This window comes from Dama dama, chromosome 29 (assembly GCF_033118175.1).
Source record: "Dama dama isolate Ldn47 chromosome 29, ASM3311817v1, whole genome shotgun sequence".
NCBI classification, from domain to species: domain Eukaryota; kingdom Metazoa; phylum Chordata; class Mammalia; order Artiodactyla; family Cervidae; genus Dama; species Dama dama.
In genome coordinates, this window is record NC_083709.1 from 46,685,513 (window position 1) to 46,705,808 (window position 20,296).

Below are 20,296 nucleotides of genomic sequence, written 5' to 3' on the forward strand. Positions count from 1 at the left end.
TATATATATATATATATATATAATATATATATTGTAGTTTGGATTTCCACTTCCCTAATAATTAGTGAAATTGAGTACATTTTTTAAGTGCTTATTGGCAATTTGTCTTTGGAGAAATGTCTAGAGATTTTGTTGTTGTTGTTGATTGAATCTCCTTACTAGTTATGTCTATTCAGACAAACTCAAATGTCAGATGATGATAAATGCTGTGAAGAAAAATGAAGCTGGTTTAAGGGAATAAGATATACTTGTTTTGCATATAAATTACAATATGTAAAATAGATAGGCAGTAGAAATTTGCTGCATGAAGCAGGGAACTCAAATCAGGTGCTCTGTGACAACTAGAGGGGTGGGATGAGGTGGGAGGGAGGTTCACGAGGAAAGGAACTTATGTACACCTATGGTTGATTCATGTTAATGTAAGGCAGAAGCCAACACCATATTGTAAAGCAATTATCTATAATTAAAATGTTTTACTTGTATTTTATTCAAGTAAAGTTGATATACAATGTTGTGTTGATTTCTGCTATACAGCAAAGTGACTCATCTATACACTATATTCTTTTTTGTCTTTTTCATAATGGTTTATCACAGGATATTGAATATAGTTCACTGTGCTATACAGGGAAAAAAAAAAAAAAAGCTTGTTTTTCACTTCCTTGGTGGTCCAGTGGTTAAAAATCCACCTGCCAGTGCAGGGGACACAGGTTTGATCCCTGGTCCAGGAAGATTTCACATGCTTTGGAGCAGTGAAGCCCATGAGCCACAGCTATTGAAGCCGCCACACTCTAGGGCCCATGTGTTTCAAGTACTGAAGCCTGCACAGCCTAGGGCCCATGCTTCTCAACAAGAGAAGCCACTGCAATGAGACGCCCATGCATCACAAGTAGAAAGAAGCCCTCACTAGAGAAGGCCCAAGTGCGGCAACAAAGACCCAACACAGCCAAAAATAAATAAATACTTTTTAAAAAAGAAAGAAATGCTTGGTTTAGATGGGATGATGATTGCTCTTTACAGGGTGTTGGGTAAAGTTTCCTTGATGAGTTGGTGTTTGAAAAGAGACCTGAAGGAAATAGGGGAGACAACCATGTGGATATCTAAGATGCAGAAGCTCTAAGGTTGAAAGCATGTTTGACATTTATAGGAAATGCAAAGGGGTGAGAATAAGCAAAGCTGAGTGAATGAGGAGGGAAATGGTAAGAGTCTAGAGTCAGAGAAATACAGAGAAAGGTAGCCAGATCACATCTTTTCCAATCAGTCAGCTCTTTGCATCAGGTGGCCAAAGTATTGGACCTTCAGCAGAAGCAGGGCTTCAGAGGATGAGATGGTTAAATAACATCATCAGCTCAGTGGACATGAATTTGAGCAAACTCTGGGAGATAGTGGAAGACAGAGGAGCCTGGCATGCTACAGTCCATGGGTAGTGAAGAGTCGTAAATAACTTAATAACAAAAGCACAGCCAGACCATATAGGAATTTAAGGAGTTTGGCTTTTACTCTGAGACAGGAAGCCTTTGAAGGGTTTTAAACAGAGGAATTACATGATCTGACTTTTTTTAAAGCATTCTCTCTGCCTGCTTAGTTGAGATTTGAGTGGGACAAATATACAGGCAGGAAATCAGTTATGCTTAGCAGTAGTCCAGGTGAAAAATGATAGTGGCTTGGACGACAGTAGTAGCAATGCAAACAGCAAAGAGTGGTTGAATTCTGGATATATCTTGAAAGTAGGACTGGTGGAATTTCCTTAAGACTTGCATATGGAGTGTCAGAAAAAAATGAGAAAAAGGTGGTGCCCAATAGTTTTATCTAAACAGCTAGAATAATGAAATTGCCATTAGTTGAGATAGAGGAAACAAAGAATTTTGGGGAGGGGATGGATTGAGTAGTTAGGATTTCAACATATTAAGTTTGATATGCCTTTCAGCCATCTAATTGGAGATACTGAATAAGCAGTTTAGTATATGAGTGGCAATTCAAGGGAGTAAGCCAGACTGAAGGTATAAATTTGGGGGTTGTCAGGATATAGATTATACTTAAGCTATGAGATAATAGAAATCATCTAGTGTATGAGCACAGTTAAGAGAGACTGAACCCTGGGACATTCCAGTGTTTAGATGTGGTGGAAATGGTAGGACTCAGCAGAAGAGACTGAGGAGGAGTATTCAGCAAGATAGGCGCATAACCAAGAGAAATAGTGATGTCTTAGAAACAGGTAAAAAGTTTCAAAAAGGAAATTACTCATGATGAACTGAGGAAAATGAGGGTAAAAGTCTTCGTCTTTTGAAGAGAATGAGGGGTAAGGAATTGGAGTTTTTCTGTAAAAGTAGAGCAGAGGAAATAGGGCAGTACCTGGAAGGACAAGTTGGAGTCAAGAGAGAGTGCTTTAATTTTGTCCTTGTTTGTTTTTCTTCCTGGGAGAAATAACATGTTTGTATACTGGTGGAAATGATCAAATAGAGAGGCAGAAATGGATCAGACAATGGAAGGTACTTTGGAGATTCTTGACTAGTTGAGGGAGGATGCATAAGTTGTGGAGGGGTTAGCTTAGAGAATATGAGGGGTTAGATGGAAAATATGAGTACAGATGAAGGTTTTAAGTTGCAGACAAGGTGTGAGCATATGAAAGTTCTTGTCTGATTGCTTCTTCCATTTTCTGTGAAATAAGGAGCAAAGTCTTTAGCCAAGGTGAGAAGAAGACTGAGAAGGGAGAAACTTTGTACTATCCCCATTTAGATAGTTCTAAAAGGAAATTAAATTTAGTTATCCTTTGATAATCCAGTCTGTTATCTTATAGCTATCATCTGCTCTGTAAAACCCTTAAGCAATCATTGAAACATAAATAAATTGAGAATAATTATTAACTAACATTTGTTAAATATTTATGTGCCACACATAGTATAGGATAAGTATCTTTGTATCTTTGTACACATAAGTAAACTGATGCTTAGAAAGTTTAAGAAACTTGTCCAAAGTCTTACAACTGTTAAGTGACAGAGGTGAGATTTATACTCCGGTATGCACAGATAGGGATTTGTAGCAAAAGTAAATTGGAGAATGTATGTTCAGATTTTTTTTAAACAAAATAAACAGAGGTTAAAGTAGAATAGAGAAACTCAATTGAAAGCAAATGAATAATAAAGGATTTCTAAAATACCATGCAATCACATGGAATGTTTCTATCTCTTGTAATGTCATAGAAACGTAAGTACTATGTTTTTATGTGAAAAATCACTTTCCAGCTTTGTTTCCCTATACTTAATTTAAAAAAAAGTTCTAGTGAGACCCAAGGTTTAGATAGGATTGCTTTTAGTATTAAATGAAGGATTATTTTTGTTGTTACTCCTTGGAGGAGTCAAAAATAATAGATACTGTTTCTTAGAATTTTTTGTTTAACACTTTTAAGTGACCTTTTAAACAATATTATGATGAATTTTAAGACTATTTCAAGTCTGTTTCTGTCATGCAGTTGGAAAAAAAAGTTAATCTTTTTCACATTTTGACATTTAATAGGTCTCCCAGTAGCCTTTAGAATGACAGTGGGTGGTATGTGCAAATACTTACCTGTAAAGTTCCTATGCCTATACCCTATGTTGTGTCTTCTTGAACAATCATCATTGGATTAATTGGACAGCAGGAATAATTGAACAGCAGAAAAAAATGAATGTTTTTTATTCTTTAGAGTCTCTCTAAAAAAATCTTACACACACTTGATTAAAACATAGGTTTAGTGACTTAATTGAAAATACTGAAATAAATAGTTTGAAATGTTGAGTTACTTTAGCTTCCAAGAGATTAACACATATGTATTTTTATGCTGAATATTTTATTTCAGGAGTCGCCTAAAGAAAGACTATGATGACTTTAGAAGACAGCCTGATCATGATAAATTTGCTAGAGAACTGTGGACTAGTGAAGAAGGTGAAGGAGATCCTGGAAGAGAAACCCCTAAAGTAGAAATCAGTAGCAAATCTATAGACACCACAGAACCTCTAGATATCCTGGAGAAGGATCATTTTGATTCAGGTAGGCATTCAGACTTTCTCTAAATGAACACTACAGGCACAAAGAGAAATTTTAGTCTTTTGTGGAGATAGAAGATAGTCTGGTTAATGAGGTTTATTGATTGGGGAAATTTATCATGTTTGAAGGTGTGCTAATGTCTTATTAAAGGTTCTTTGGAGTCATTATTACTGTTCTAGGAGTTTCTGGAACCAGTATCTGACTCCAAACTATAGGCATGTTATTGCTCAGTAGAGACCACACATCGTTATTATACAATCCCTTTGAAATAGGTGTACTCTCTTCTTTTTATTGTTATTATTTTTGAAACAATATATCTGGTGTTTGCTTAAATGAAACTTGGCAAGTCTTTAATAATGTGAAGTGGTTTTTGTTTTTGTTTTTTATGTTGATGACCTAATGAGACTAGAGTGGGCACCTCATTCTTATAAGGAGGCTGGATAAGATTATCTTTAATTCCTTTCCATTTGTCAGATTATATTATTCTGTAAATCCAGTTAAATAACTTTCCTTAGTTATCTAATAGGTATGAAAATTTGTTCTTAATGTATTAACCTATTACATTTCATGTCTTTGGTGAATTGAAAAGGTATAACTTTTCATCAGCCCAGTTTGACCAGATATGAACATAAATTTTTTACTGTAGGAATAATTGAACAGCAGAAAAAATGAATGTTTTTTATTCTTTAGAGTCTCTCTCTAAAAAAAAAGAAAATAGGGAGAAACATCTCTGTTTGATATGAAGATTTCTCTGTCTAGAAGGAGAAAAGTAGACTAGTAGAGTACTAGTTTACTCTAAATTCTGAGCCCTAATTGCTGGCTTGAGTATCTTAAGTTGTAACGTTTCCTTTTACACTTGTATTGGCAGCAGAATCTGACCAAAAATAATTTCCTCATTAATAATATGTTGTTCTTGGGAATGGTTACAAAATCAGGATTACCATGTCAAAGGTCTCCTTACCTTAATTTCCATCAATGGTACTGAGACTTTTGAATCACACTACAGTTTTTTTAATAAATTACTGGTTCAAAGATTGACTTTCTTTTTTATAATTGATCTTATCATTGCTATTCAGTTGTGTTATATAAACAAAATGCTTGTTTTTATCATTTTCAGATGATATGAAATTGTCAGAAATAGATTTTCCTATGGCCAGAAGTAAGTTGTTGAAAAAGGAATTGCCTTCTAAAGATCTAAAGACACTGCCTAAAACACTTAAACGACAGTCCAAGCAAATTAGTTACCTGGATGATAGCACAAAAGAGCTTTCCCCAAGGAAGAAAGCTAAGTTAAGCACAAATGAGACAGTGGTTGAAAATGTAGAAGGTGACGTGCAGATGGACTGTTTGAATGAATCAAAGCATACAGAGCCACTGTTTCCGGAGTCGTTTGCCTCATTGGATTCAACACCACTGTCTACTCTCCAGAAAGGGACCAAACCTATTCAGGCCTTGCTTGCAAAGAATATTGGGAACAAAGTGACCTTAACAAATCAACTGCCCCCTTCCACAGGTAGAAATGCCCCTGCTGTGGAAAAGCCAGTTATGTCTCCTCCAGAAGCAAGCCCCATAAAGCCAGCATTGACCTGCCACACCAGTACAAAAGGTCCTTTACAGATGGTATACAAAATGCCCTGTGGTCAGTGGTTGCCCATAGATCTTCATAACAGCTCTGTAAAGATTCAGATGCAACCTATGCTAGATCCTAAATCAGGAGAAAAAATTATGCAACAGGTTCTCATTCTGCCTAAGAGTTTTGTGATTCAGCACAAGGAAGGGAAAGCAGTTGCAAAAGAAATACCACCACTTCAACAAAAAGGTACAGAACAACATGGTTCATCTTTCCCACAGACAGCAAATGTAAACTCTTCTTTACCATCAGTTCTTGTCAGCCCAACAGGAACTGTTTCTACCCAACTATCTAATACAGCTTTCAACAAGACAGTTACCCCTTTGTCAAATGTGAGTAGTGCTAGACCACAGTCTTTGACACCTGTAACCTCCATAAGTAATTTGTTAGCACCACCAGTTAAGACTAGCCAGAGTGAGGCAGGAAAAGTCAAGAACACAGTTTCAGCCGCCACATTCCCACAGCCCATTGCTTCACCCACCACTTCCTCAACAGTTCAGCCTCAGTTATCAGCAACAACACTAAATGGATCTACAAATCCCGGTAGTTCCCTCAACTGTTTTGCACAACAAACTGCTGATTCTTCTGAAGCAAAGCAAGAACTGAAAACTGTGTGTATAAGAGATTCACAGTCAATTCTTGTTAGGACACGAGGTGGCAACACTGGAGTTGTAAAAGTGCAGACCAATCCAGATCAGAGTTCACCCAGCAGTTTATCTTCAGGTTCAGTTTTTACTATTGCTCCTCAGCTTCAGGCATTTCTGGTACCAAAGTCATCAGCTTCCTCATCATCTGCTTTTCCGTCGGTAGCTGGAACAACTGCTACATCTAGTCTCCCATCTTTTGGCCAAGCACCTACTTCTGTTTCCATTCCAGCTGGCTTTAATCCATCCACAGGGAAAAATCTTAAATTTACATTAAGCCAACCTTCCTGCAGTGGTAATTTGGGCCATACGATAGATAAAACTTCACCCATGCCTTCCTCTCCCTTAAAGTCCTCTGTTTCTTCCAGCACTCTATTACCGTCAACAGCAAATAGTTCGGTAAGTGTAATTAGCATATCAACAGGAAATTTTGGACAAACCAGTTCAAATGTTATTCGTACACCAGCGAAACATCAACAAGTAGATTATGTCACAAAAAGTTACCCTGTTACAAGAACAGACGCAACAGCAGCAGCAAGTGGAGATACTATCAGTGGGACTCCAGTGCAGAAACTTATGCTGGTGTCAGCTCCATCTGTTCTTTCTTCTGGCAGTGGAACTTCAATTAATGTGGCACCAGCACCAACATCTCCAGGTGTTTCTGCCCAGAAATTAGTTTTTATAAATGCTGCAATTCCCAGTGGCACTTCAACCCCAACCATTGTAGCAGAACCATTAAAACAAGCTCTTCCTTCTCCATTGAGTAAAACATATGTTAAGTCTCCAGAACAGCCCCAGATAGTACTAATTCCATCTACAGTGGGAACACCAATAAAAATAAATTCATCACCAACTGTGTCTCAGATAAAAGATGTGAAAATTGGGCTAAACATAGGCCAAGCAATTGTTAATACTTCAGGCAGTGTGCCAGCTCTGCCATCAATTAACATACTGCAAAATGTAACCTCAAAAGGAGAAGAAAAAAGTAGCAAGGGCTATGTTTTACCATTGTCAACAAGTGGCAGTTCAATTCCAGTAAGCTCAAATTTTATGAGTCAAAATATTACTCCTGTTAATGAATCGGTGGTTTCTGCTTCAAGAACAGTAAACATGTTTTCAGGAACAGGAGCAAATGTATCTTTGGGTTCTGTTTCAGTGACCTCAACCTCTGCCTCAGTTGGGACACGACCTCCTGTTTTAGTCAGTGGAAATGATACCTCTTCAAGAATTATGCCTAGTTTGTCAAACAGAATTTGCACGTCAAATCTCGGAAACACTGTGGCTATATCAACTGTGAAAACAGGACATCTTGCATCATCTGTTCTGATTTCAACTACACAACCAACAGTGTCTCCGAAATGTTTAACATCAGCTTTGCAAATCCCTGTTACGGTTGCCTTGCCTACACCTGTGACTGTGTCCCCTAAAACAATCAACACAGTTCCACAAGCAGCAACAGCACCAGGAGCCACACGTTCTGTATCTCTTTCTAAAAGACAATCTCGGACTTCGGTCCAGTTGCAGTCACCAGGGGTTTCAACTACAGTGCCAACAAATATAAACACAAATAAACCTCAAACTGAATTGCCATCCCTTTCACCAAATCCAGGTAAAATAATTAACATTTCCAATTTTGCTTCTCTGCCAAACCAGCAAATGTCCCCTGCTTTCTTAAAATCAACCCCTAGTTATAGTTCTACTCCAGGTGTCACTGCCATTCACACTGCTACAGCACCATCAAATGTAACTAGTGTAATAGGGAGTCAGTTCAGTGAACCTTGTATTCAGCAAAAAATAATCATCAATACCAGTACACCTTTGGCACCTGGTACTCAGATCATGATTAATGGAGCCCGGTTTATTGTTCCACCACAAGGTCTTGGAGCTGGCAGCCATGTTCTTCTTATATCTACTAATCCAAAATATGGACCTCCCTTAGTTCTTAATAATGGCCAAGGCACTCAGCCTACACCAGTAGATAACCTGGCCCAAAAGATCACACTAGCATCAAATAATTCCTTAAGTGGGCAACCTGTAAAACATTATCTAAAAAGCTCTACAAAAATTGTAAACTCTCTTGGGAATGCAAGTTCTCTATCCACTGCAGCACCACAAATCATAAACCCAACTGCTAAAGTTTCTGTTCCACCTCCTGTACCAACAGTGTCACTGACTTCAGTAATTAAGTCTCCTCCAGCAACTCTTTTGGCTAAGACATCTTTAGTTTCTGCCATTTGTTCTAGTAATCCTCCACTGCCAAGTAACACTTCAGTATTTCATTTGGACACATCAGTCAAAAAATTATTGGTCAGCCCAGAAGGAGCCATTTTGAATACCATAAATACTCCACCATCTAAGGTTTCTTCAGCCTCTCCATCACTCTCTCAAATTGTATCTGCCAGTCGAAATCCTGCCTCTGTCTTCCCTGCTTTTCAGTCATCTGGCTTAGAGAAGCCTGACACAGCTGCATCTTGAATTTAGACTAAACGAGCCAGTTTTTAAATAATGGGGCATTGTTTTGACTCCCATAAAAATTTTAACTGTTTATTATACTGTTGAAAACATACTATACATAGTTTGTGTGTGTGTTAATGTATCTTTTCATTAGCTTGCAACAAGGCTTTGTTTTTCTTGGGGAGGGAAAAATCTGTTCCATTTCACTCATTGGTATGAGTATGTTTTCAAAGGTTATTTGTTTAAAATAGACAGGATTTACCTGTCTGTATGACATAAATTGAACAGTCAAGTTTGACTAGTTTGGAATAAGCTAGGGTTTTGCACACTTGCGTTGACATGTTTCTTCTTGAATTTGGACTGTTGCAGCGTGTATCTCCAATACGATATTCTGTGTCTTTAGTGGAATAATATTTTTGTTTCTGTAAAAAAAATAGATATATATATATTTATGCATTGTGAAAATGCAGTCCATTGTGTAAAATTGTACATATCCCTAAATCCTTAACAACCTGTACTAAACTATATGTACAAAGAACTATGCTGTCTTATTTATGTTTTGTTTACATAATGTATAGTTTTTTAAGTATTTTAGTAATTTTGGACCAGTGAACTGTTAGCATCAATGCAGAAGAATCTGCATGTAATAAACTGAGTTGCTGTATTTTCTTGTTTGAATACCATTTTTGAAGTGCGTTCTTGTTCTGTTGAAAGATAACATGATATGAAATGAGGACAGATCTTTACGAAAAGGAATTTTAAGCTAGGAAATTTGAATCACTAACAGCATTTTTACAAGGCTTTACAATTTACAAACTTTGTTTCCACATATCTCATTTGACTTTCACAGTAATCTTGAAAGCTTAAATGGTGTGTTGTAGGTCACTCAGCTAGTGGATGGTATGTACTGTGCTAAGTCGCTTCAGTCATGTCCAACTCTTTGCGACCCCGTGGACTTAAGACCCCCAGGCTCCTCTGTCCATGGAGTTCTCCTGGCGAAAACACTGAGTTGGTTGCCATTTCCTTCTCCAAGTAGATGGTATATTCAGTATTTGAACCTAATGCTTTAAATCCTTTTTGCATAACTTTACATGACTTCTGCTTTAAAATTTCACTCTGGATTTCATTGTTTTAACTTTTTTTCCTTAATTTACCACTAAATTCTACATTGATTAAAGTAAGTAATCTTAAGCCAAGTATATTTTTTTCAACCTTTTATTTTTAAATAATTTTAGATTCAGAAGAAGTTGCAATGATAGTACGAGAAGTTTCAGGTACCCTTCACCTAACTTCCCCCAATACATTTATTTTTACATTGAGGGGTTGGTTCATAGTGCTTTTTCAAAATGATATTTAAAAACATGAATTTTTTTTTTTAGTTTAGAGTGACAAATGTGAGCACCTTTTTAAATTATTTTATGAGTACTCCCTCCTTTTTTGCGTATTTTTCAGGTACAGAGCAGTTACTTAAATTTCATGGTAAAGCAATGTTTATGGGTCATCTTACTCTTGGGGTTCAACATTATGGTATTTCAGATTTGCCTCATCTTAAATAAAAGGTAGATTTTATACTTACTCAATGTTTGTATCCATTATCTTATTTGGGATAATGATTGTATACTCGTCCACATTTCATTTGTAGTGAAATTATTAAACCTCATCACATGGAGTTAATAGGCCAGGGTTGAAGATGGTAGGGAAGAGTAGGCCTAAAGACTTCTTTTGAAACTACATTGAAATTTATTAGTTATCAAAATGAAGAGGGCAGTGAGAATATTCCTGGAAAGTTGTTAAAGTCTCTCGAAAACCTATATTTATACTCTAAGGCAGTAACACTGCTAATCATGTGTATGTTGTACTCTAGTCACCTTCCCCATTTCCTTGTCAGTTTAGAAACAGTGGTTGGATTTCAGGGAGAAGTGGGTGATGTTTAAATACATTGCATTGTATTCATACATACAGGTGTGCAATAAATGGATTTATTTACCTACTCAACTTTTAAAATCTAAAACTGTTCATCTTTTGTCTGAGAAGAATTCTCTAGATCAACTTCCAGAAACTAATTTACTTAATTACTTATGACTCACTTTATTCCCAGTGAAGGCTTTCACTTATTAACCAATTCTTTTCTAACTCGTAAATCAAAATCCTAATATGATTTTCAAAGCTCTGTGTGGTATGGTGAACCTTAAAGTCCCTCCTTCCTACTTAGGGATCTTCAGTCTGTGCTTCATTCTCCAGCTTCATTTTAATTGACCCTCCTCCTTACTTTCTGTACTACAGTTTTCTTTTAGTTCCTAGAAAGTTTAAGATGTCACAGTCTTCCCAGATGTTCTCTTTGACTTAATGTTTCATTATATATGCTCTCATTATGTATTACATAACTCTCTTTCCTTATGCCAGCCAGCATCATGTTATTGCACTCACTCAGATTGAGGTCAGAGTGAGAAGTACATGGAACTCCTTCAAAGCTGTAATAAAATTCTTTGTATGCAATTATTTAAGGCCTGTCTTCCTTAAAAAGAGAGAGACCTTGTTAGTCATCTTCATCATTGTCACCCCAGCATTTGGTACATGGTAAGTAGAAGGAGAAGGCAATGGCACCCCACTGCAGTACTCTTGCCTGGAAAATCCCATGGACAGAGGAGCCTGGTGGGCTGCAGTCCATGGGGTCGTGAAGAGTCAGACACGACTGAGTGACTTCACTTTCACTTTTCACTTTCATGCATTGGAGAAGGAAATGGCAACCCACTCCAGTGTTCTTGCCTGGAGAATCCCAGGGACGGGGGAGCCTGGTGGGCTGACGTCTATGGGGTCACACAGAGTCAGACACGACTGAAGCAACTTAGCAGCAGCAGCGGCAGCAGGTATTCAATATGCATTTGTTGAATGAATGAGGAATCTAGTTAGCTTATATTATTTAAGGTCTAGTTTTCTTTTTAAAAAGCTGTAATACCTACCCATTTTTACTAGAAATGTGACTAAATTAATGGATTTATATAATCAAAAAAGTCAAATTGTTTTTCCACTGCCTCCAGTTTGGTAAGTTATGTGGACTTCTGGGATCTTGGCCAAAGAGTACAAAGACAAATTCCCCAGTTCTTTGTGTTCAGTGTTAGTTCAGTTCAGTTCAGTCGCTCAGTCGTGTCCAACTCTTTGCGACCCCATGAATCGCAGCATGCCAGGCCTCCCTGTCCATCACCAACTCCCGGAGTTTACTCAAACTCATGTCCATCAAGTCGGTGATGCCATCCAGCCATCTCATTCTCTGTCGTCCCCTTCTCCTCCTGCCCCCAATCCCTCCCAGCATCAGGGTCTCTTCCAATGAGTCAACTCTTCGCATCAGGTGGCCAAAGTATTGGAGTTTCAGCTTCAGCATCAGTCCTTCCAATGAACACCCAGGACTGATCTCCTTTAGGATGGACTAGTTGGATCTCCTTGCAGTCCAAGGGACTCTCAAGAGTCTTCTACAACACCACAGTTCAAAAGCATCAATTCTTCGGTGCTCAGCTTTCTTTATAGTCCAACTCTCACATCCATACATGACCACTGGAAAAACCATAGCCTTGACCAGACGGACCTTTGTTGGCAAAGTAATGTCTCTGCTTTTTAATATGCTGTCTAGGTTGGTCATAACTTTCCTTCCAAGGAGTGAGCATCTTTTAATTTCATGGCTGCAGTCACCGTCTGCAGTGATTTTGGAGCCCCAAAAAATAGTCAGCCACTGTCTCTACGGTTTCCCCATCTGTTTGCCATGGAGTGATGGGACCAGATGCCATGATCTTAGTTTTCTCAATGTTGAGCTTTAAGCCAACTTTTTCACTCTCCTCTTTCACTTTCACCAAGAGGCTCGTTAGTTCTTCACTTTCTGCCAGAAGGGTGGTATCATCTGCACAGTCCGTTGCAGCTGGTACATCTCTGCACCGTTATCATTTAGTATTCTTTAAAGGTCATCCATTAAAGTGTCCATGTAAAGGAAGAAAAATCGCCGCAATGCTACCTGCAAGACTTCATGATCCTAGCAGAGTATGTTTCCACGTTTAGTATCGAATTAATAGGCCATTTGGATGTCAGTATTTAGTATCATTTTAAATGCTAAGTTAAAACATGCTGAAATAACATTCCTCTTTCTCATGTATTAGCTCTTTTCTCTCATTCCTTATGACTTTTCCTACCAAAAAATTTTCCTTTGTGATTTTGTATATATATAAAATACTAAGTGGCTATTTAGATCTCTGTTTTCATTCAGGGGCTCTAATTTTATTGGTGTATTTAATATGTAATTGACATCAATAATTTTATGATCAAAGCAGTGATGGCTATAATATACGCTAAGATAAATGAAAATGTTTATGATCTAGTTTATCATTGACTTAGAGTGAATTAAGAAATATTTAATATTAAAAGCTTGAGAAGGTGGCAGGATCTGAAAGTGATCTAAAAAATATGATGGGGAGTTTAGTTATTAAAAGTTATACTGTACTATAATACAGAAATGATATACAATTTACCTTCATTCCAGAAGTTGTTTTGCCATCACTTGAACTTGAAGACTCATTGTTGCTAATAGGCCCCAGGTATTTTTCCTCATTTTGTCAAAAAGCATTTATATATACCATGGTGCTTGATGCTTGGTTGTTTACTAACAAGAAAGCTGAAGGGGATGGTATGGTTCCAGTTCTTATAGTTTAACTGGGAGACAGACTCTGAAAATCTATAATCAAATCTATAGAAAAAAATCTATAGTTAAAAATAATATATGAAGTTGTAGAGAGCCAAAACTATGTGTGTTCTTATGTATATCATTGTTTTGACGGGGGTAGTGTTAAGTCTTCATTGCGGCATGCAGGCTCTTAGTTGCGGCATGCAGGATCTAGTTCCCTGACCAGGGATTGAACCCAGGCCCCCTGCATTGGGAACATGGAGTCTTAAATATTGGACCACTAGGGAAGTCCCTTTAATATCATTCTTAATATATATAGTTATCAACATAAATTCAAGGCATAATTTTCAACATAAAATCAAATTTGAAGAGTTGTATAAACTCATTCTACACATTTATTGAGAACAATATGATACAAAAGAGGCTGTAGTAACAACATAGGTAAGTTTCCATCCCTGTCCTCAACACAAAAATCAAAAGAATATAACAAGTTAAAAGTAAATGTCAGAGGAATAAAGAACTAAGAGTTTAGTAGGGAGCTGCCAGAGGTTTTATACACAAGGTGGTTGTATTGAGATAAAAGAGTATGTTTAGAATTCAGCCTGCAGAGACTCAAGGTGCAGAAAATCACAAGGAAGTTAACAACATTACTGTATACTTGAAAGTGGCTAAGAGTAGATCTGAAAAGTTCTCACCACAAGAAGAAAAAATTGTTTAACTGTAGGGAATGTTAAAGTCATTATATGTCAATTGTACCTCAACTTTTGAAAAGGAAAAGCGTAAGGAATATAGAGGGAACAGAACCTTTGGGTTTGAATAGAATAATACGGGTTAAGAGGATTAATGAAGAAGGGTTAAAAATTAACTTGCGTTAGGTGAAAGAGGGCTGAAAAATATGCTGAAAGTAATTAGGAAGCTAAGGAAGCTTTGAAAGCATAAGTAATGTGGGTGAAGATAATTAAATTACCACTCATGATTGCTGTGGGAATTAGGTGAGATAATGCCCACCACATAGTAAATGTTAATAAATTTGGAAAACTCAGCAGTGGCCACAGGACTGGAAAAGGTCAGTTTTCATTCCAATCCCAAAGAAAGGCAATGTCAAAGAATGTTCAAAACTACCATACAATTGCACTCCTCTCACATGCCAGTAAAGTAATGCTAAAAATTCTCCAAGCCAGGCTCCAATAGTATGTGAAGGTGAACTTCCAGATGTTCAAGCTGGTTTTAGAAAAGGCAGAGGAACCAGAGATCAATTTGCCAACATCCACTGGATCATCGAAAAAGCAAGAGACTTCCAAAAAACATCTACTTCTGCTTTATTGACTATGCCAAAAACTTTGTGGATCAAAACAAACTGTGGAAAATTCTTAAAGAGCATTGGGGAATTCAAGATGGAAATTGGGAATTCCAGATCACCTTACCTGGGATTACCACATATTCCCAGGGGAATACCAGACTACCTTACCTGCCTCCTGAGAAATCTATGCGGGTCAAGAAGCAACAGTTAGAATTGGACATGGAACAACAGACTGGTTCCAAATTGGGAAAGGAGTACGTCAAGGCTGTATACTGTCACCCTGCTTATTTAACTTACATGCAGAGTACGTCATGCAAAATGCCAGACTGGATGAAGCACAAGCTGGAATCAAGATTTCTGGGAGAAATATCAATAACCTCAGATACACAGATAACACCACCCTTTTGGCAGAAAGCAAAGAACTAAAGAGCCTCTTGATAAAAGCGAAAGAGGAGAGTGAAAAACTTGGCTTAAAACTCAACATTCAAAAAAACTAAGATCATGGCATCTGGTCCCATCACTTCATGGCAAATAGATGGGGAAACAATGACAGACTTTATTTTCTTGGGCTCCAAAATCACTGCAGATGGTGACTGCAGCCATGAAATTAAAAGACACTTGCTCCTTGGAAGAAAAGCTATGACCAACCTAGACAGCATATTAAAAGGCAGAGACATTACTTTGCCAACAAAGGTCCGTATAGTCAAAGCTATGGTTTTTCTAGTAGTCATGTGTGGATGTGAGAGTTGGACTCAAAAGAAAGCTGAGTGCCGAAGAATTCATGCTTTTGAAATGTGTTGGAGAAGACTCTTAGTTCTTTGGTCTGCAAGAAGATCAAACCAGTTAGTCCTAAAGGAAATCAGTCCTGAATATTCATTGGAAAGACTGATGCTGAAGCTCAAACTCCAATACTTTGCCCACCTGATGCAAAGAACTGACTCATTGGAAAAGACCCTGATGCTTGCTAAGACTGACAGCAGGAGGAGAAGGGGCCAGCAGAGGAGATGGTTGGATGGCATCATGGACTCTACGGACGTAAGTTTGAGCAGACTCCAGTAGTTGGTGATGGACAAAGAAGCCTGGCATGCTGGAGTCCATGGGGTCGCAAAAAGTCAGATACGACTGAGCAACAACTGAGAGAGAGGAAGGCTGATTGATTACTAGGTGAGTTGAGCAGGTGATGTGAGGACCTGATACCTCCCAGTAATGGTAGCAAAAGAGAGGTGAGTTTAAAAAAAAACATGGGAACTGTTCAGGGTGAGAAGGATAAGGGGTTTTTGGGTTTTTTTAAGGGCAAGCTTTTGACTATAAAATTCAGAGACATTTAAGAAGCAAAACGCCGTGAACAAAGTATTATCTGCCCAAATTAACCTATGAAATTATTGCTAAAATAATGGGAAATCTAATAGGTTTAGTTGAAGGTGATGTTCAGTTTTGTTTGGGGTTTTGTTTTTGATGGGGTTCTTGTTTTACATTATTTTTAAATCTAAACTTACTGAATGTTGTTTTTTGTTTTTTGTTTTTTTTTTACTAATTTGTTCTGACAGTTCATAGCATATATAAATGATCTTTCTTGATTTAAATATCTCTTCCTGATCATATGAAAACTCAATTATGGATTAAATAATAGTGGAACATTTAGTTCAATCTAAGTACAATTCTTATATGGATCTAATTCTAGAAAGTCTAATGGTCTGTTGCCCATAAGAGTTATATTATATTCATCTAGATTTGCAAAACACTCTCTTAGGAATTATAATTCTGTCAAACTTCAATTTGAGCAAAGGTAGCATCAATTAAGTAAAAGCAGTTAAACTGAAAAGAGATTTAATTAAATTATTTTTAAAGAGAGAAAACAGTCAGATATCCTGCTGTGGATGTTTAGGAGCTGGCGGTGTAAACTTGAACCTAAGATGATGCTCATGCCTGAGCCCTCTGAGCCTAACCCTCCGCCTTCCTTGGGGATGTGATGATTCAGAATCTCCTGATACTCTTCTACTTCTGTCCAGGGCTGCATGTGGAACAGTGTGGGCAACTTAGGAAAAGCTGGATTTAAACTGCTCCAGCCAATTTTATCTGTTTTGATTATTTTATCTTCTTAGCTAAGTAACTTTCTTTTTTTTTTTTTAACTTTTTATTTTGTATTGAGTTATAACCGATTAACAATGTTGTAATAGTTTCAGGTGAATAACAAAGCCATACAAAGCCATATGTATCCATTCTCCCCCAAGACCCCCTACCATCCAGGCCCCACATAACATTGAGCAGAGTTCCATTATATGTGGAATCTAAAAAGAAATGATACAAATGAATTTACAAAATAGGAAGAGACTCACAGACTTAGAGAAGGAATTTATGGTTGCTGGTGGGAGGGTTGGAGAGGGAAGGATAGTTAGGGAGTTTGGGATGGACTTGTACCTTCAGCTGCTGGACAACTTTCTTGAGCTTTTTTTCTCATGGGAGACAATCCAGCTTTGATAAAAGGAAGTGCTTCTTTCCAGCTCTTTCTCAAGGCCATCCCTTCTAGGGATCATCCTTCTGATGTATATGACTAATATTTTTGTGCACTTTGGGACATTTCTTCTCAATTTATATGCAGTAAATTCTCTCCTTGGTTGGTTTTCTGCAAATTTGCATCACACGTTCTTAATTCTTAACATAGTTCAGACACTATTTGAAGTTTTAGCTGAAGTTTTTGGACTTCACTTTCAAACTGTTTTCAGCCTGCAAAGACTTTGTCTCCTTTGGAGAGCGTTCAGTTGAACTGTAAATGATTTGTTCATTTAATTTTCTTCACTTTTTAAATAGTCATGTCGGTTTTTCTCCTTCAAACCTTTTTAAGGAAATATTTGTCAGGGTCAGTGGATTCCTTCAAACTGACTTCTTTTTCTTTTTTTCTTTTTTTTTTTAGTGAGAAAGATAGCTAATTGAGTTTTTTTTTTTTTTTTTTCATTTATTTTTATTAGTTGGAGGCTAATTACTTTACAATATTGTAGTGGTTTTTGTCATACATTGACATGAATCAGCCATGGATTTACAAGTATTCCCCATCCCGATCCCCCCTCCTACCTCCCTCTCCACCCAATTCCTCTGGGTCTTCCCAGTGCACCAGGCCCGAGCACTTGTCTCATGCATCCAGTCTGGGCTGGTGATCTGTTTCACCCTAGATAATAGACATGTTTCGATGCTGTTCTCTCGAAACATCCTTCAAACTGACTTCTGATTGACAGTCCAGAGAGTTCTCAAGTTTCTGCTTTTTTCTTTATCTAATTTCAAGTTGCCATCAACCATGTAATCTCTAGAGAAATCAGTCAAACATTGTCTTTAGTGCAGTTTCACTGATTTTAATGGGCTCTCTTTACCATGGAAAGCCTCTTTCCTTTGTGTTTTCAAGTTGTCAAGCATTTTTTCCTGTTCTTTTATTTTCCACTCTTTTCCTCCATCTCACCCATAGCTTCTTGGGATAGCAGTTTTAGGCTTTCTTTAAAATAAGTGTTTTCAAACCATCCATGATTTCCCTTTGAAGTTGTTCTGTGTCCTTCTGAAATGCTTATAATATGTTCTGAGACAGTCACTTGAGATTGAGGGATTTTGACGCAACTTTTAAGTGACCTGGGTCTCCTGCATTGCAGGCAGATTCTATACCGTCTGAGCTACCAGGGAAGCCCTTAAGTGACTGTCCTTAAAATCAAGCCATGGAATGAGAGTTTAGGGGGCTCACTTTTGTTCTTTTGGGAGAAGATCTACAATGTTCTCAAATGACGAGTGGACCTGTCCAGATATGTATAAGTACTACCAAACTCAGTGTTTGTAACTTCAGAGAACTGGTCTCTACTGGAGGTGACTTGAGCACTTCATTGGTTTGTGCAATCAGTCTGGTCTTCTCACTGACTAACTTGAGCAAAAAATCTTTTGGCTAGCTTTTTTTTCATCTTTACAGTATCAGAACCTCCTCAGGAAACCCGTGGAGACTTGCACCTTATCTCAAAAATGAGAAAACAGCTTCTGAGGACTGGTGCAGGGTGAGTGGATGAGGGAAGACCAGAACTGTCTAACTTTGCTCTGCTCACTGCACAAATAGTGATATTATCTGCCCAGTGCATTTGGATAAGTGAAAAACACTGATTGCAGCCAGAGGAGATCACCCATGAGCTCTGACCACTCTAATCTTAACCCAATTCTGCAGGAAGCCTCTGAGATCAAAGCAGCTCCATGCCATTATGTATTTTCTACCCATGAGCTGGACAGGCATAATGGTGGGGCACACTGCAGTAGAAGACTCATGCCCACAGCCCAGGGTGAGGCTCATTCTCTTGAATTATAATTGCCTTCAACAGGGTGGAAGCCTAATCCTGGCTGCAAAGGTCACAGAGACCTCTCTCCCCTGGAGGCTTCTGGTTTGTGTTTGGTCAGTTCACGTGTGCAGGGGCAGAGCCCTGAAGGTCCTCAAAAAGGTATTAAGTAACAGCCTTGGATTTCAGTATCAAATTTGGCATTGTGTTAACAGTTCATGGATTTTCTTTGGGGCCAATTTACCCCCATTTAATCAAAGCATTCCTAGATGGGGGAACCTTTCCTCCAGTGGTGACTCAGTGACCCAGGCTCCTCACATGTGACTCTGCTATCTTCAACTCATGGCTCCGAGTTGTCAGCTTATCTCCAATCCAGAGATGCATGTTCAAAAGTGTAGCTGCCTCTGTGAAGGAAGCAGTTTCTTCTTTTGGCTGGCACTTTCTAGTCCTTTAAATGGAATCTCACTCTTCTAGCTTCTCTCTGGCAAACTAAGTGAAGCCTTGTCCATTGCCTGGAACACTACCTTGAAGAATTCTGTGAACATAGCCTTTGTCCATGGGGAAAAGAGAGAACTCTCAGCGAATGATGGTCTGGGGATCTTGAAGGCGTCCAGGGCTCAAGCCATAGGTTCTTTATTATTATTATTATCATTATTATTATTATTATTCTTTGCCAAGTTGTGGTGCAGGGTGTAGGTAATAATAGTGGCCAATGAGTGGCGATGAAGTCTCTGCAGAAGATAGAACATCTTTGGTAAGGTGAGGGCAGGGATGACTTTGGCCCAGAGTAGGGAGTGAGCAGCCAAAGAAGTCTGAGGAGGTCATGTGCACAGTGGGTAGGGGGATGGGGTTGGTGATCACTGAGCTAAGGTTGTCAGAGCCCAGTTGTGATAAAGAAGACATTTGAACAGTAGGTTCCATAGGAGGTCTATGTCAGGGGAAGGCAGACAGTTAGAAGCTTGGGCACAGGGTATGGACACCTGAGCAGGATAAGGAGGGTTCCAGGTAGGGAGCTGGTTGGTGGTAGTCCACAGCAAGATGTCAGGATCTGAGCAGACTGGATGGCATCTCTTGATGGGGCGTGGGATGGCAAGGCAGATTGATGGTAAAATGCTTACATACTAAGGTGATTCATGCAATAAGTTGGTAATTTGAGATTAACAGAAGTCATTTTCCAACTAGCAAGAAAAATGGATTTGAAAATATGAAGAGTTTAGAATGAAAAAGGTTAAAACTAAACCTTTGTAGTTGATAGAATTGGAGTTATCAGTGTGAACCCATGATTTTATATAT

At 38.2% G+C, this 20,296-nt stretch overlaps 1 protein-coding gene across 4 annotated transcripts in view; it reads left to right on the plus strand.

Annotated features, from left to right (window-relative positions):
- The window catches only part of BRD10 (bromodomain containing 10), a 107,478-nt gene extending 96,400 nt beyond the window's left edge, over positions 1 to 11,078 (plus strand). Inside the window, exons 6-7 of one of the 4 annotated variants that reach the window (XM_061132436.1) lie at positions 3,833 to 4,023; positions 5,138 to 11,069. In XM_061132436.1, the coding sequence (XP_060988419.1) occupies positions 3,833 to 4,023; positions 5,138 to 8,769 (3,823 nt within the window). In that variant the 3' untranslated portion in view covers positions 8,770 to 11,069. Of the gene's footprint in view, positions 1 to 3,832; positions 4,024 to 5,137 lie in introns of all 4 variants that reach the window. The other 3 variants (XM_061132434.1, XM_061132433.1, XM_061132435.1) reach the window with 3 other exon arrangements.
- Positions 11,079 to 20,296: the final 9,218 nt, after the last annotated feature.